The 16305-nt window shown below is 48.0% G+C and overlaps 1 protein-coding gene across 1 annotated transcript in view; it reads right to left on the bottom strand.

Moving 5' to 3' along the window:
- Window positions 1-16305, bottom strand: part of GGA1 (golgi associated, gamma adaptin ear containing, ARF binding protein 1) — a 329846-nt gene that overhangs the window by 274247 nt on the left and 39294 nt on the right. The window contains exons 4-5 of the mRNA XM_063941459.1: window positions 8197-8320; window positions 8007-8107 (exon numbers count right to left, since the gene is read on the bottom strand). Coding sequence (XP_063797529.1) covers window positions 8007-8107; window positions 8197-8320 — 225 coding nt within the window. The remainder of the gene's footprint in view (window positions 1-8006; window positions 8108-8196; window positions 8321-16305) is intronic.

Genomic DNA, 16305 nt, shown 5'->3' on the forward strand with positions numbered 1-16305 from the left:
AAACAACTGAGCCTCTCAACAGATGGCTCAACAATAACCCGATTTAGTTAACAATAACTATGTACACGTATTGCAGATAAACCGCACTTGGGATGGGCGCCCAGCATCCACTACGGACTACGAGAAATAGAATTACCGGTGAGTAAATTCTTATTTTCTCTGACGTCCTAGTGGATGCTGGGAACTCTGTAAGGACCATGGGGATTATACCAAAGCTCCCAAACGGGCGGGAGAGTGCGGATGACTCTGCAACACCGAATGAGAGAACTCCAGGTCCTCCTCAGCCAGGGTATCAAATTTATAGAATTTTGCAAACGTGTTTGCCCCTGACCAAGTAGCAGCTCGGCAAAGTTGTAAAGCAGAGACCCCTCGGGCAGCCGCCCAAGATGAGCCCACCTTCCTTGTGGAATGGGCATTGACAGATTTTGGCTGTGGCAGGCCTGCCACAGAATGTGCAAGCTGAATTGTACTACAAATCCAACGAGCAATAGTCTGCGTAGAAGCAGGAGCACCCAGCTTGTTGGGTGCATATAGGATAAACAGCGAGTCAGATTTTCTGACTCCAGCCGTTCTGGAAACATATATTTTCAGGGCCCTGACCACGTCTAACAACTTGGAGTCCTCCAAGTCCCTAATAGCCGCAGGCACCACAATATGCTGGTTCAGGTGAAACGCTGACACCACCTTAGGGAGAAACTGGGGACGAGTCCTCAATTCTGCCCTATCCATATGGAAAATCAGATAAGGGCTTTTACATGATAAAGCCGCCAATTCTGATACTCGCCTGGCCGAAACCAAGGCCAATAACATGACCACTTTCCAAGTGAGATATTACAGATCCACGGTCTTTAGTGGTCCCAAGGTGCCACAGGAGGCACAAACAGGGGCTGAATATGCAGCACTCCTTTTATAAATGTCTGAACTTCAGGTACTGAAGCTAGTTCTTTTTGAAAGAAGATCGACAGAGCCGAGATCTGTACCTTAATGGAACCTAATTTAAGGCCCATAGTCACTCCTGCTTGCAGGAAATGCAGAAAACGACCTAGTTGAAATTCCTCTGTTGGGGCCCTTTCGGCCTCACACCATGCAACATATTTCCGCCATATGCGGTGATAATGATTTGCTGTAATCTCTTTCCTGGCTTTAGTAAGCGTAGGAATGACTTCCTCCGGAATGCCCTTTTCCTTCAGGATCCGGCGTTCAACCGCCATGCCGTCAAACGCAGCCGCGGTAAGTTTTGGAACAGACAGGGCCCCTGCTGCCGCAGGTCCTGTCTGAGTGGCAGAGGCCATGGGTCCTCTGATATAAATTCTTGAAGTTCTGGGTACCAAGCTCTTCTTGGCCAGTCCGGAACCACGAGTATCGTTCTTACTCCTCGCCTTCTTATTATTCTCAGTACCTTTGGTATGAGAGGCAGAGGGGAGAACACATAAACCGACTGGTACACCCACGGTGTTACCAGAGCGTCCACAGCTATCGCCTGAGGGTCCCTTGACCTGGCGCAATATCTTTTATAGCTTTTTGTTGAGGCGGGACGCCATCATGTCCACCTGTGGCCTTTCCCACTGGTGTACAATCCTTTGGAAGACTTCTGGAGGAAGTCCCCACTCTCCCGGGTGGAGGTCATGTCTGTTGAGAAGATCTGCTTCCCAGTTGTCCACTCCGGGAATGAACACTGCTGACAGTGCTAACACATGATTTTCCGCCTATCGGATAATCCTTGTGGCTTCTGCCATCGCCATCCTGCTTCTTGTGCCGCCCTGTTGGTTTACATGGGCGACTGCCGTGATGTTGTCTGATTGGATCAGTACCGGCTGGTTTTGAAGCAGAGGCCTTACAGGCCTCAGGGCATTGTAAATGGCCCTCAGGTCCAGAATATTTATGTGTAGGGAAATCACCTGACTTGACCAAAGTCCCTGGAAGTTTCTTCCCTGTGTGACTGCCCCCCAGCCTCAAGGCTGGTATCCATGGTCACTAGGACCTAGTCCTGTATGCCGAACCTGCGGCCCTCTTGAAGATGGGCACTCTGCAGCCACCACAGTAGAGATACCCTGGTCCTCGGAGACAGGGTTATCAGCCTATGCATCGGAAGATGCGATCCGGACCACTTGTCCAACAGGTCCCTCTGAAAAGTTCTTGTATGGAACCTGCCTAATGGGATTGCTTCGTAGGAAGCTACCATTTTTCCCAGGACTCGCGTGCAATGATGCACCGCTACCTGTTTTGGCTTCAGGAGGTCTCTGACTAGAGATGACAACTCCTTGGCTTTCTCCTCCGGGAGAAACACTATTTCTGGTTTATGTCCAGAACCATCCCCAGGAACAGTAGACGTGTCATAGGAACCAGCTGTGACTTTGGACTGTTTAGAATCCAACCGTGCTGTTGTAGCACTTTCCAAAATAGTGCTACCCCGACTACCAACTGCTCCTTGGACCTCACCCTTATAAAGAGATTGTCCAAGTACGGGATAATTAAAACTCCCTTTTTTCGAAGGAGTATCATCATTTCGGCCATTACCTTGATAAAACACCCTCGGTGCCATGTACAGTCCAAACGGCAGTGTCTGGATTTGGTAATGGTAATCCTGTACCACAAATCTGAGGTACTCCTGGCGAGGATGGTAAATGGGGACATGCAGGTAAGCATCCTTGATGTCCCGGGATACCATGTAATCCCCCTCGTCCAGGCTTGCAATAACCGCCCTGAGCGATTCCATCTTGAACTTGAATTTTTTTATGTATGTGTTCAAGGATTTTAATATATAAAATGGGTCACACCGAACCATGCGGTTTCGGTACCCCAAACCGTGTGGAATAGTAACCCCGTCCTTGTTGAAGTAGGGGCACCTTGAGTATTACCTGCTGGGAATACCGCTTATTAATTGCCTCTAGCACAGCCTCCCTGCCTGAGGGAGTTGTCAGCAAGGCATATTTTAGGAAACGGCTGGGGGGAGACATCTCGAATTCCAGCTTGTACCCCTGAAATACTACTTGAAAGAAACAGGGATCCACCTGTGAGCGAGCCCACTAATTGCTGAAATTTTTGAGACGGCCGCCCACCGTACCTGGCTACACCTGTGGAGCACCCGCGTCATGCTGTGGACTCACAGGAAGCGGGGGAAGAATTTTGATTCTGGGAACAGGCTGACTGGTGCAGCTTTTTCCCTCTTCCCTTGTCTCTGTACAGAAAGGAAGCGCCATTTGACCCGCTTGCTTTTCTGAAGCCGAAAGGACTGTACCTTTGTCTGTGAGGAAAACCTGAGGTAAAAATATTTCTTCCAGCAGTTGCTGTGGATACGAGGTCCCAGAGACCATCCCCAAATAATTCCTCACCCTTATAAGGCAGAATCTCTATGCGCTTTTTAAGTCAGCATCACCTGTCCAGTGACAGGTCTCTAATACCCTCCTGACAGAATGGACATTACATTCATTTTGGATGCCAGCCGGCAAAATATCCCTCTGTGCATCCCTCATATATAAGACGACGTCTTTAATATGTTCTCATATTAGCAAACTAGTATGCTTGACAGGGTCACCGACCACGCTGCAGCAGCACGATCTGCAGGTTTCAGTCTAGTACCTGAGTGTGTAAATACAGACTTCAGGATAGCCTCCTGCTTTTTATCAACAGGTACCTTCAAAGTGGCCGTTCCTAAAACGGCAGTGCCACCTTTTTTGACAACCGTGTGAGCGCCTTTTCCACCCTAGGGGATATCTCCCAGCGTAACTTATCCTCCTGGCGGGAAAGGGTACGCCATCAGTAACTTTTTATAAATTACCAGTTTCTTAACGGGGGAACCCACGCTTTTCACACACTTCATTTATTCATCTGATGGGGGGACAAAACACTGCCTGTTTTTTTCTCCCCAAACCTAAAACCCATTTTTAGAGGTGCTTGGGTTAATGTCAGAAATGTATAACACATTTTTTATTGCCGGGATCAAGTCACGGATGTTCCTAGTGGATTGTGTATATGTCTCAACCTTGTCGACACTGGAGTCAAACTCCGTGTCGACATCTGTGTCTGCCATCTGAGAGAGCGGGCGTTTTTGAGCCCCTGATGGCCTTTGAGACGCCTGGGCAGGCGCGGGCTGAGAAGCCGGCTGTCCCACAGCTGTTACGTCATCCACCCTTTTATATAAGGAGTTGACACTGTCGGTTACTACCTTCCACCTATCCATCCACTCTGGTGTCGGCCCCACAGGGGGCGACATCACATATATCGGCCTCTGTTCCGTCACCATATAAGCCTCCTCATTCAACATGTCGACACAGCCGTACCGACACACCGCAGACACACAGGGAATGCTCTAAACGAGGACAGGACCCACAAAAGCCCTTTGTGGGGACAGAGTGAGAGTATGCCAGCACACACCAGAGCGCTATATAATGCAGGGACTAACTGAGTTATGTCCCCTATAGCTGCTTTTTTTATATATGTATACTGCGCCTAAATTAAATGCCCCCCCCCTCTCTTTTTTAACCCTTTTCTGTGTTGTAAACTGCAGGGGAGAGCTAGGGAGCTTCCCTCCATCGGAGCTGTGAGGGAAAATGGCGCCAGTGTGCTTGAGGGAGATAGCTCCGCCCCTTTTCCGCGGCCTATTCTCCCACTTTTTTATGGAATCTGGCAGGGGTATTTACCTCATATATAGCCCCTGGGGCTATATATTGAGGTATTTTTGCCAGCCAAGGTGTTTTTATTGCTGCCTCAGGGCGCCCCCCCCCCAGCGCCCTGCACCCTCAGTGACCGGAGTGTGAAGTGTGTGAGAGGAGCAATGGCGCACAGCTGCAGTGCTGTGCGCTACCTTGGTGAAGACTGAGTCTTCATGCCGCCGATTTTCCAGACCATCTTCTTGCTTCTGGCTCTGTAAGGGGGACGGCGGCGCGGCTCCGGGACCGAACACCAAGGACTGGGCCTGCGGTCGATCCCTCTGGAGCTAATGGTGTCCAGTAGCCTAAGAAGCCCAATCCGGCTGCAAGCAGGCGAGTTCGCTTCTTCTCCCCTTAGTCCCTCGCTGCAGTGAGCCTGTTGCCAGCAGGTCTCACTGAAAATAAAAAAATCTAAGACTATTACTTTCTAAGAGCTCAGGAGAGCCCCTAGTGTGCATCCAACCTCGGCCGGGCACGAAATCTAACTGAGGCTTGGAGGAGGGTCATAGTGGGAGGAGCCAGTGCACACCAGGTAGTCTAAGATCTTTCTAGAGTGCCCAGCCTCCTTCGGAGCCCGCTATTCCCCATGGTCCTTACGGAGTTCCCAGCATCCACTAGGACGTCAGAGAAAAGTAATGAAACGCTCACAAATCACCTCCGACCTACGGGATGACGGGATTATCTCCTATAATTCACTTTGTGGCAACGGACTGGAGAAGAAATCACTGGTTCTGAAGGATAAAAGGGGGAGTAGTGGTGGGGGTGCCTTGATCCACAATATAATCTGGGAAGCAGTCAAATATATATTGGGGGACTACACAGCAGGGAAAAGTTATGTGTACATCCACTTATTGACTCCACCACAGCAGAAGATCCTATGTGCAGCACAGGAGATAATTGTATTTCCCCATTTATTTATTTATTTATTTATTTTTCTGTGCCCTCTCCTCTTCAATTCTCCCCTCCTACCGCAGCAGATAAGGTATTTAGGGAGGGAGAGGTCCAAGGAGGCAAGGTGAGGAGGGGAGCTCCACGGGCCGCTGTGAGAGGGAATGTGACGGGCAGAAGCAGAGCAGTGCAGACGCAGCGCCGGAAGCGCGGTCCCGCGTCTCCTCCCAGCAACGGTCGATGGGACCCGGTACACGCTCCACCGACCACCAGCGACTGCACGGGAGGGATCAGATGGGTGTGCCTCAGGCTCCGAGGCGGATGCAGCAGCTCAGGCTTGACCCGCAAGGCGCCAGCAGTAGCGCGCCCCACGGAGCTTCCCGGCGGGGAAGACAGGAAAACAGAGGCCGCGGCTTTGGCCACAACCCGCAGAGACCTATATATCGGTCTCCCGGCTCCGAAACCAAACAGCTGGGCACCCGGAGACACAGGTATAACAATGTGGGTGACAAAGTGGGGTTTCTCCAGCGGCAGCAGCAATAAACAACTTAAGAAGCAAGAGCCCAGATATCCTGCTTCCAGCTGCCTCTCCAGTCAGGCCAAGCCCCCCATTTTTTATATTATTTTAGTTGTAATTCATCTCCAATTACTTTGGAAAATGTTAATATTTGGTCAGTTACTACACGTTTTCTCTGGCATATACATCAGAATCAGGAAACAAGTGTATGTCCAGATTCTGTTGAAAATATATAATCGTTAACTTACATGCCCTCGTAAAGGCTGCGTTGGGGTTGTTGATGTTGGGGTTGTTGCGGCCACTCTAGGTCCAGGTTGTATCTCATCAGCCACCTGTGTTGTAGGCAACACACCGGCTTCTTCCATCAGCAGTGGATCTTCCAGCACTGGCGTTGGCTCATCTACAAGCAATGCAGTGGACGGTGGCGGAGATGACCGTGCCTCTGGGGTCACTACAGGAGGGAGGGGTTCTGCAGCAGGGTTCACTATGGTATTCCGGCGGTCGGGCTCCCGGCGACCAGCATACCGGCGCCGGGAGCCTGACCGCCGGCTTACCGACAGTGTGGCAAGCGCAAATGAGCCCCTTGCATGCTCACCGCGCCACGCTATTTTATTCTCCCTCCAGGGGGGTCGTGGACCCCCACGAGGGAGAATAAGTGACGGTATGCCGGCTGTCGGGATCCCGGCGCCAGTATACTGTGCGCCGGGATCCCGTCAGCCGGCATACTGAAGACCACCCCTGCAGCACAGTCATGGCTAGTTTTAGCGGCAGCCAGATTGGTTGACAATGTCACAGGGTTGCTTAATGCGGTATGGCCAAATGCATGGGCACACAGCTCAAAATACTGCCAATCCATGCGGGCAGCACCACTGAGGTTCCTATTGTGGTAGTTAACCTTGTGAAATTGTTTCTTGAGCGCCTTCAACTTATTGACCACCTGCTGTTGGGACCTAATAAAGCCTGATGCCGCAAGTATTTTAGTGATGCTGCGATGTTATCGCATCCCTGACTGTACCCGTTATCTGCCAACGTATTTCCTCCTCACCCCTGATCTGCAGCAACTCCCTGACTTCATCATCACCCCAATTTGCCATGGCTAATGAGGTCCAAAGGAGTGCAGAACTGTGCAGATTGCTTTAAGACACGTGTGCTCGCACTGCAGTCCTGAAAACAAACCTCAGCTGACTGGAAACAACCAATCAGCGCTATTTCTTCATGGGTGGGCAGAATATCCCAGGACTGTACCATTTTAGTGCACAATAATCCGGGTCCGACACGTGTTCAACCCTTCTTTTAATAGGAAGAAATACTGTGTTGGACATCCCGGGATAGTCAGACTGGCGCTTTCACACCGCACCTCGACCTGGGTCGACTCGGCAGCAACCCGGTAAAAAGCCGGGTTATTTTGGCGATGTGAAAGGGGTATAAAAGGTCCATAACTTTATACAACAAAGGTGCAGATAGAGTTTCCCTTAGTGAGAAAGAAGCAGTATCCCATCACTTCTGCCATCTATGGAGAATTATTTGTCAGATCAGACTCATCGCTGTTTCACCATGTGAATGGATGTATCAGCTGTGAGAACGTCAGTGCATCCCTCTATGTATGCAGGAAGCGCCAGTGGGACCTGGACCTGCCCACAACTCTGGGAATGTCACCAGATCTTAACATCATCAACAAAAATAGCAATCTTAGATCCTCGAGGCCCCTCTACACGCCAGGTTGTAAGGATACCACTGCATGAGCACAGATGGATAAACCTAAATGATAATTAAGTCACCTGTGCTCAAGCATAGACATCTTTAAAACCTGGACTATTAGGGGGCTTTGAGAACAGACTTTGGTTTAGATGGATTTTAGCTTTAGCTTGGCACAATGCAGATACTCAGAATCAATGGTGAATGGGCAAAATGGACTTCCCTGCATATCATTGGTGCCAACAAGCAAGAATTACCTTTGATTTCTCATCATCATCAAAAATAGCATTCTTAGGGCGAGGTGGAAGAGAAGGTATCATGGCTTCTGCTGGCAGTTTGGGATCTTCTTTTAAAATCCCTAAAAGAAGAAAGTATTTTACTTGTAGGAGATTAGGTATGGGAAATGAAGTGGCAGCAATTATTGACAAGGCCTTCACACAAACCCACCTTGCTTCTTTAGCATCTGGTAGGCTTCTGCTATCTTCACTTCACCGGGGAGACCCAAAGTCCAACTGTATAGCAGCTCCAAAATCTTTAGTTTTACTTTTTCTGGAGAGCGGCTACCGAGATACTACACAAAAATGAGAATGAGGAGCATTATACATAGTTCAATGTGTCTGCAAATCTAAGTACAAGCATAGGGATCTTGATCACCCTCAGGTACATGAGTAATAGAAATAAACACTGGTCAACAACACTATTCATGGGTTTTCTAACCATACTCTTCAAGGTGAATCCAACTGTGCAATTGGATCTTTCCTATCAGGCTTCATTTTCTTGAGGTGTGAATACATTCCTGATTTAGAATAATCATGGGATAAAAATATTATATACACTGCTCAAAAAAATAAAGGGAACACTTAAACAACACAATGTAACTCCAAGTCAATCACACTTCTGTGAAACCAAACTGTCCACTTAGGAAGCAATACTGATTGACAATCAATTTCACATGCTGTTGTGCAAATGGAATAGACAACAGGTGGAAATTATAGGCAATTAGCAAGGCACCCCCAATAAAGGAGTTGTTCTGCAGGTGGTGACCACAGACCACTTCTCAGCTCCTATGCTTTCTGGCTGATGTTTTGGTCACTTTTGAAAGCTGGCGGTGCTTTCACTCTAGTGGTAGCATGAGACGGAGTCTACAACCCACACAAGTGGCTCAGGTAGTGCAGCTCATCCAGGATGGCACATCAATGCGAGCTGTGGCAAGAAGATTTGCTGTGTCTGTCAGCGTAGTGTCCAGAGCATGAAGGCGCTACCAGGAGACAGGCCAGTACATAAGGAGACGTGGAGGAGGTCGTAGGAGGGCAATAACCCAGCAGCAGGACCGCTACCTCCGTCTTTGTGCAAGGAGGAACAGGAGGAGCACTGCCAGAGCCCTGCAAAATGTCCTCCAGCAAGCCACAAATGTGCATGTGTCTACTCAAACGATCAGAAACAGACTCCATGAGGGTGGTATGAGGGCCCGACGTCCACAGGTGGGGGTTGTGCTTACAGCCCAACACCGTGCAGGACGTTTGGCATTTGCCAGAGAACACCAAGATTGGCAAATTCGCCACTGGCACTCTGTGCTCTTCACAGATGAAAGCAGGTTCTCACTGAGCACATGTGACAGACGTGACAGAGTCTGGAGACGCCAAGGAGAACGTTCTGCTGCCTGCAACATCCTCCAGCATGACCGGTTTGGCAGTGGGTCAGTAATGGTGTGGGGTGGCATTTCTTTGGGGGGGCCGCACAGCCCTCCATGTGCTCGCCAGAGATAGCCTGCCATTAGGTACCAAGATGAGATCCTCAGACCCCTTGTGAGACCATATGCTGGTGCGGTTGGCCCTGGGTTCCTCCTAATGCAAGACAATGCTAGACCTCATGTGGCTGGAGTGTGTCAGCAGTTCCTGCAAGACGAAGGCATTGATGCTATGGACTGGCCCGCCCGTTCCCCAGACCTGAATCCAATTGAGCACATCTGGGACATCATGTCTCGCTCCATCCACCAATGCCACGTTGCACCACAGACTGTCCAGGAGTTGGCGGATGCTTTAGTCCAGGTCTGGGAGGAGATCCCTCAGGAGACCATCCGCCACCTCATCAGGAGCATGCCCAGGCGTTGTAGGGAGGTCATACAGGCACGTGGAGGCCACACACACTACTGAGCCTCATTTTGACTTGTTTTAAGGACATTACATCAAAGTTGGAGTAGTCTGTAGTGTGTTTTTCCACTTTAATTTTGAGTGCGACTCCAAATCCAGACCTCCATGGGTTAATAAATTTGATTTCCATTGATAATTATTGTGTGATTTTGTTGTCAGCACATTCAACTATGTAAAGAACAAAGTATTTAATAAGAATATTTCATTCATTCAGATCTAGGATGTGTTGTTTAAGTGTTCCCTTTATTTTTTTGAGCAGTGTATATTTATTTCCAATACAAACACAACAAGTGGCGCTTCACCATAGACTACTCCGAAGTTGACTTACAGGACGTTTTTCATAACGGTAATACATGTCTACCTGGTGCACACGCTGCAAACATGACAACATTGTCTGACTACATGAAACGGCTTTTAGGAAAGTTCCAGTAGGAGAAATAGAAGTGGAATATTCTGTGTACCTTTGTTCTTTACGTAAGTGAGACGGCAGGGACAAGGGAAACCACTAAGTTCTAAGGATTGGCCAGAACGCCCCTCATTTGTCCCAGGCAGGAAAGTTGTGGTGAGCAGGTCACTGGCTGACCCTGATGACGTGTACCTTCATCCTTTGCTAAAGTGATGGGCAACACAAATTGGATTCACATACGAGAGAAGTAACTTTTCCCGAATCAGAGATGCTAAGATTAGAGAAGGTATTTCTGTAGGCCCCCAGATCAGGGAATTGCCAGGAGATGGGATACGTGAAGAAGAATCTGCACAAACATTTGGGGAATCAGAAGGCCTATATCTATTCTGAAATATTGAATGGCCACTGTACATCTTATAAATCAATGGGGTGCAATACGTCATTAAAGGTTCATTTCTTGGACTCTCACTTGGTGCAATATGTAATAGCTTGTGAGGTACAGGCTGTTCGGTAATTTTTAAGAGTCTAAACGTACTTTTAAAGCAGCAACCATTTACAAGGAAACTGACCTGATTAAGTCTTGTAAATGATTACTGCTTTAAAATTAGGGCAGACTTACAGAAACTCATGAACCACCTGGAAAACATGGATGAGGTGAGCGCTAAACATGGGAGAATGCTACCAAGGCGATAGGAGCCCCAATTTGCTGGCTGATTACTGCTGGACTCTTCATAGACCATCCTGTCAATATAGAAGTTTTTCTTTCATGTCACTCAAAAAAGTTTATCTGAGGATTTTCGGCTTGCACTGTTAGATAAACTTTTCATAGTCTAACTGGGGTAGACTACAGGAGTAATTCCAGAGGACTGGAAAAGAGCAAACGTAGATCCACTGCACAAAAGTGGAAGCAAGGAAGAGGCAAACAACTACAGACCAGTGAGTCTTACATCAGTAGTAGGGAAATTGATGGAAACACTCTTAAAAGAAAGAGTTGTAGATTATTTTAAATCCGGCAATTTACAGGATCCCAAACAGCATGGATTCACTGGGGGGAGATCATGTCAAACAAATCTTATTGACTTTTTTGACTGTGTGACTAAAGTGATGGATAAAGGTGGAGCCATGGATATAGCTTATCTAGACTTTAGTAAGGCTTTTGACACTGTTCCACATCGCAGACTGCTAAATAAACTTGAAAGTTTGGGATTGGATATTAGGATTATTGAATGGATAAGATCTTGGTTGAAGGATAGAAAACAGAGTGTTATGGTAAATGGAGTGCATTCACAGGAGGGAAATGTTACCAGTGGAGTACCCCAGGGATCTGTACTTGGACCAGTGCTTTTTAATATCTTTATTGGCGACATTGCAAATGGCATTAAAGGGAAAGTATGCCTTTTTGCAGATGACACAAAGGTATGCAACAGGGTAGACACACCAGGTGGGGTAAAACAAATGATTGAGAATCTAGGTAGACTAGAGGAATGGTCAAGAGTGTGGCAATTACAGTTTACTGCCAAAAAATGCAAAATCATGCACTTGGGTCTCAAAAATCCAAAGGCTAAATATAGTATTAATGGCACTATTCTGGAAACTACTGAGGAGGAAAGGGATCTAGGAGTCACTATTTCAGATGACTTAAAGGCAGGTAAGCAATGTAACAAAGCAATGAGGAAGGCTAGTCAGATGCTTGGCTGCATTGGGAGAGGAATCAGCAGCAGAAAGAAAGAAGTAATAATGCCACTGTATAGGTCATTGGTACGGCCTCATCTAGAATACTGTGTTCAATTCTGGAGGCCATATCTTCAATAGGATATTAATACATTAGAAACTGTACAAAGAAGGGCAACTAAAATGGTGCATGGCCTACATCACAAAACATACCCAGAAAGACTAAGAAATCTCAATATGTATAGTTTGGAGCAGAGAAGGGAAAGGGGGGACATGATAGAAACTTTCAAATAGATCAAGGGTTTTAACAAAGTCCAGGAGGGAAACATTCTCCAAATGAAGAGAAGCAATAGGACACGAGGACATGCACTGAGACTGGAGGGGGGGAGGTTCAGGGGAAATTTGCGGAAAAATTACTTCACAGAAAGGGTAGTGGACAAGTGGAATAGCCTCCCATCAGAGGTGGTAGAGGCTAAGACAGTAGAGCAATTTAAACATGCATGGGATAGACATAAGGATATCCTTACAAAGAAATAAGGATCAATTAAGGTTAGAGATTAAAAAAAAAAAAAAAAAAGGGGCAGACTAGATGGGCCAAGTGGTTCTTATCTGCCGACAAATTCTATGTTTCTATGTAACCATGGGGTGTAAAGAGGGCGGTGAGAGTAGTCTTGTATGTAGCTAAACCCTCCCCACAACCTTCCAACCACCCCAATGGGGCCAAACAGATTTAGTTTAAACTTAACAAAGCCCATAGGACAGTCTTAATAAATACTCAAACCAGAACCACTAAGTGTACAAAATGTACAAATAAAGGGTGGGAGCAAAGTCCCCCAGATGGATTAAGAGAAAGATTTAACAGTACTAAAAATCCTTTACCTTTGTCCTGCTATTTGTGGAACACTGCAAACCATGGGGACATTCCAAAGCTGCCTCCAGGGCAGGGTACACGGAAGTTGCACACAAATGTTTTTTGCCTAGAACTGGCATCTCTAGCGGTGAACACATTGAACTAGTAAAAATAAGAATTTACTTACCGATAATTCTATTTCTCATAGTCCGTAGTGGATGCTGGGGACTCCGAAAGGACCATGGGGAATAGCGGCTCCGCAGGAGACTGGGCACAAAAGTAAAAAGCTTTAGGACTACCTGGTGTGCACTGGCTCCTCCCCCTATGACCCTCCTCCAAGCCTCAGTTAGGATACTGTGCCCGGACGAGCGTACACAATAAGGAAGGATTTTGAATCCCGGGTAAGACTCATACCAGCCACACCAATCACACTGTACAACTTGTGATCTGAACCCAGTTAACAGCATGATAACAGAAGGAGCCTCTGAAAAGATGGCTCACAACAACAATAACCCGATTTTTGTAACAATAACTATGTACAAGTAATGCAGACAATCCGCACTTGGGATGGGCGCCCAGCATCCACTACGGACTATGAGAAATAGAATTATCGGTAAGTAAATTCTTATTTTCTCTAACGTCCTAGTGGATGCTGGGGACTCCGAAAGGACCATGGGGATTATACCAAAGCTCCCAAACGGGCGGGAGAGTGCGGATGACTCTGCAGCACCGAATGAGAGAACTCCAGGTCCTCCTCAGCCAGGGTATCAAATTTGTAGAATTTAGCAAACGTGTTTGCCCCTGACCAAGTAGCTGCTCGGCAAAGTTGTAAAGCCGAGACCCCTCGGGCAGCCGCCCAAGATGAGCCCACTTTCCGTGTGGAATGGGCTTTTACAGATTTTGGCTGTGGCAGGCCTGCCACAGAATGTGCAAGCTGAATTGTACTACAAATCCAACGAGCAATCGTCTGCTTAGAAGCAGGAGCACCCAGCTTGTTGGGTGCATACAGGATAAACAGCGAATCAGATTTTCTGACTCCAGCCGTCCTGGAAACATATATTTTCAGGGCCCTGACTACGTCCAGCAACTTGGAATCCTCCAAGTCCCTAGTAGCCGCAGGCACCACAATAGGCTGGTTTAAGTGAAAAGCTGAAACCACCTTAGGGAGAAATTGAGGACGAGTCCTCAATTCTGCCCTGTCCGTATGAAAAATTAGGTAAGGGCTTTTATAGGATAAAGCCGCCAATTCTGAGACACGCCTGGCTGAAGCCAGGGCTAACAGCATTACTACTTTCCATGTGAGATATTTTAAGTCCACAGTGGTGAGTGGTTCAAACCAATGTGATTTTAGGAATCCCAAAACTACATTGAGATCCCAAGGTGCCACTGGAGGCACAAAAGGAGGCTGTATATGCAGTACTCCCTTGACAAACGTCTGAACTTCAGGAACAGAAGCCAGTTCTTTTTGGAAGAATATTGACAGGGCCGAAATTTGAACCTTAATGGACCCCAATTTGAGGCCCATAGACAGTCCTGTTTGCAGGAAATGCAGGAAACGACCCAGTTGAAATTCCTCTGTAGGGGCCTTCCTGGCCTCGCACCACGCAACATATTTACGCCAAATACGGTGATAATGTTGTACGGTTACATCCTTCCTGGCTTTGATCAGGGTAGGGATGACTTCATCCGGAATGCCTTTTTCCTTCAGGATCCGGCGTTCAACCGCCATGCCGTCAAACGCAGCCGCGGTAAGTCTTGGAACAGACATGGTCCCTGCTGGAGCAGGGCCTTTCTTAGAGGTAGAGGCCACGGGTCTTCCGTGAGCATCTCTTGAATTTCCGGGTACCAAGTCCTTCTTGGCCAATCCGGAGCCACGAGTATAGTCTTTACTCCTCTCCTTCTTATGATTCTCAGTACTTTTGGTATGAGAGGAAGAGGAGGGAACACATACACTGACTGGTACACCCACGGTGTTACCAGAGCGTCCACAGCTATTGCCTGAGGGTCCCTTGACCTGGCGCAATATCTGTCCAGTTTTTTGTTGAGGCGGGACGCCATCATGTCCACCTTTGGTTTTTCCCAACGGTTCACAATCATGTGGAAGACTTCTGGGTGAAGTCCCCACTCCCCCGGGTGAAGATCGTGTCTGCTGAGAAAGTCTGCTTCCCAGTTGTCCACTCCCGGAATGAACACTGCTGACAGTGCTATCACATGATTCTCCGCCCAGCGAAGAATCCTTGCCACTTCCATCATTGCCCTCCTGCTTCTTGTGCCGCCCTGTCTGTTTACGTGGGCGACTGCCGTGATGTTGTCCGACTGGATCAACACCGGCTGACCCTAAAGCAGAGGTCTTGCCTGACTTAGGGCATTGTAAATGGCCCTTAGTTCCAGGATATTTATGCGAAGTGACGTTTCCATGCTTGACCACAAGCCCTGGAAATTTTTTCCCTGTGTGACTGCTCCCCAGCCTCTCAGGCTGGCATCCGTGGTCACCAGGACCCAATCCTGAATGCCGAATCTGCGGCCCTCTAGGAGATGAGCACTCTGTAACCACCACAGGAGAGACACCCTTGTCCTTGGAGACAGGGTTATCCGCTGATGCATTTGAAGATGCGATCCGGACCATTTGTCCAGCAGATCCCACTGAAAAGTTCTTGCGTGGAATCTGCCGAATGGAATCGCTTCGTAAGAAGCCACCATCTTTCCCAGGACCCTTGTGCAGTGATGTACTGACACTTGGCCTGGTCTTAGGAGGTTCCTGACTAGGTCGGATAACTCCTTGGCCTTCTCCTCCGGGAGAAACACCTTTTTCTGTACTGTGTCCAGAATTATCCCTAGGAACAGCAGACGTGTTGTCGGAATCAGCTGCGATTTTGGAATATTTAGAATCCATCCGTGCTGTCGTAGTACTACTTGAGATAGTGCTACTCCGACCTCTGTTCTCTGGACCTTGCCCTTATCAGGAGATCGTCCAAGTAAGGGATAATTAAGACGCCTTTTCTTCGAAGAAGAATCATCATTTCGGCCATTACCTTGGTAAAGACCCGGGGTGCCGTGGACAATCCAAACGGCAGCGTCTGAAAACTGATAGTGACAGTTCTGTACCACAAACCTGAGGTACCCTTGGTGAGAAGGGCAAATTGGGACATGGAGGTAAGCATCCTTGATGTCCAGAGACACCATATAGTCCCCTTCTTCCAGGTTCGCTATCACTGCTCTGAGTGACTCCATCTTGAACTTGAACCTTTTTATGTAAGTGTTCAAGGATTTCAGATTTAAAATGGGTCTCACCGAGCCGTCCGGCTTCGGTACCACAAACAGCGTGGAATAATACCCCTTTCCCTGTTGTAGGAGGGGTACCTTGATTATCACCTGCTGGGAATACAGCTTGTGAATGGCTTCCAATACCGCCTCCCTGTCGGGGGGAGACGTTGGTAAAGCAGACTTCAGGAACCGGCGAGGGGGAGACGTCTCGAATT

This window comes from Pseudophryne corroboree, chromosome 9, assembly GCF_028390025.1.
Source record: "Pseudophryne corroboree isolate aPseCor3 chromosome 9, aPseCor3.hap2, whole genome shotgun sequence".
Lineage (NCBI taxonomy): Eukaryota > Metazoa > Chordata > Amphibia > Anura > Myobatrachidae > Pseudophryne > Pseudophryne corroboree.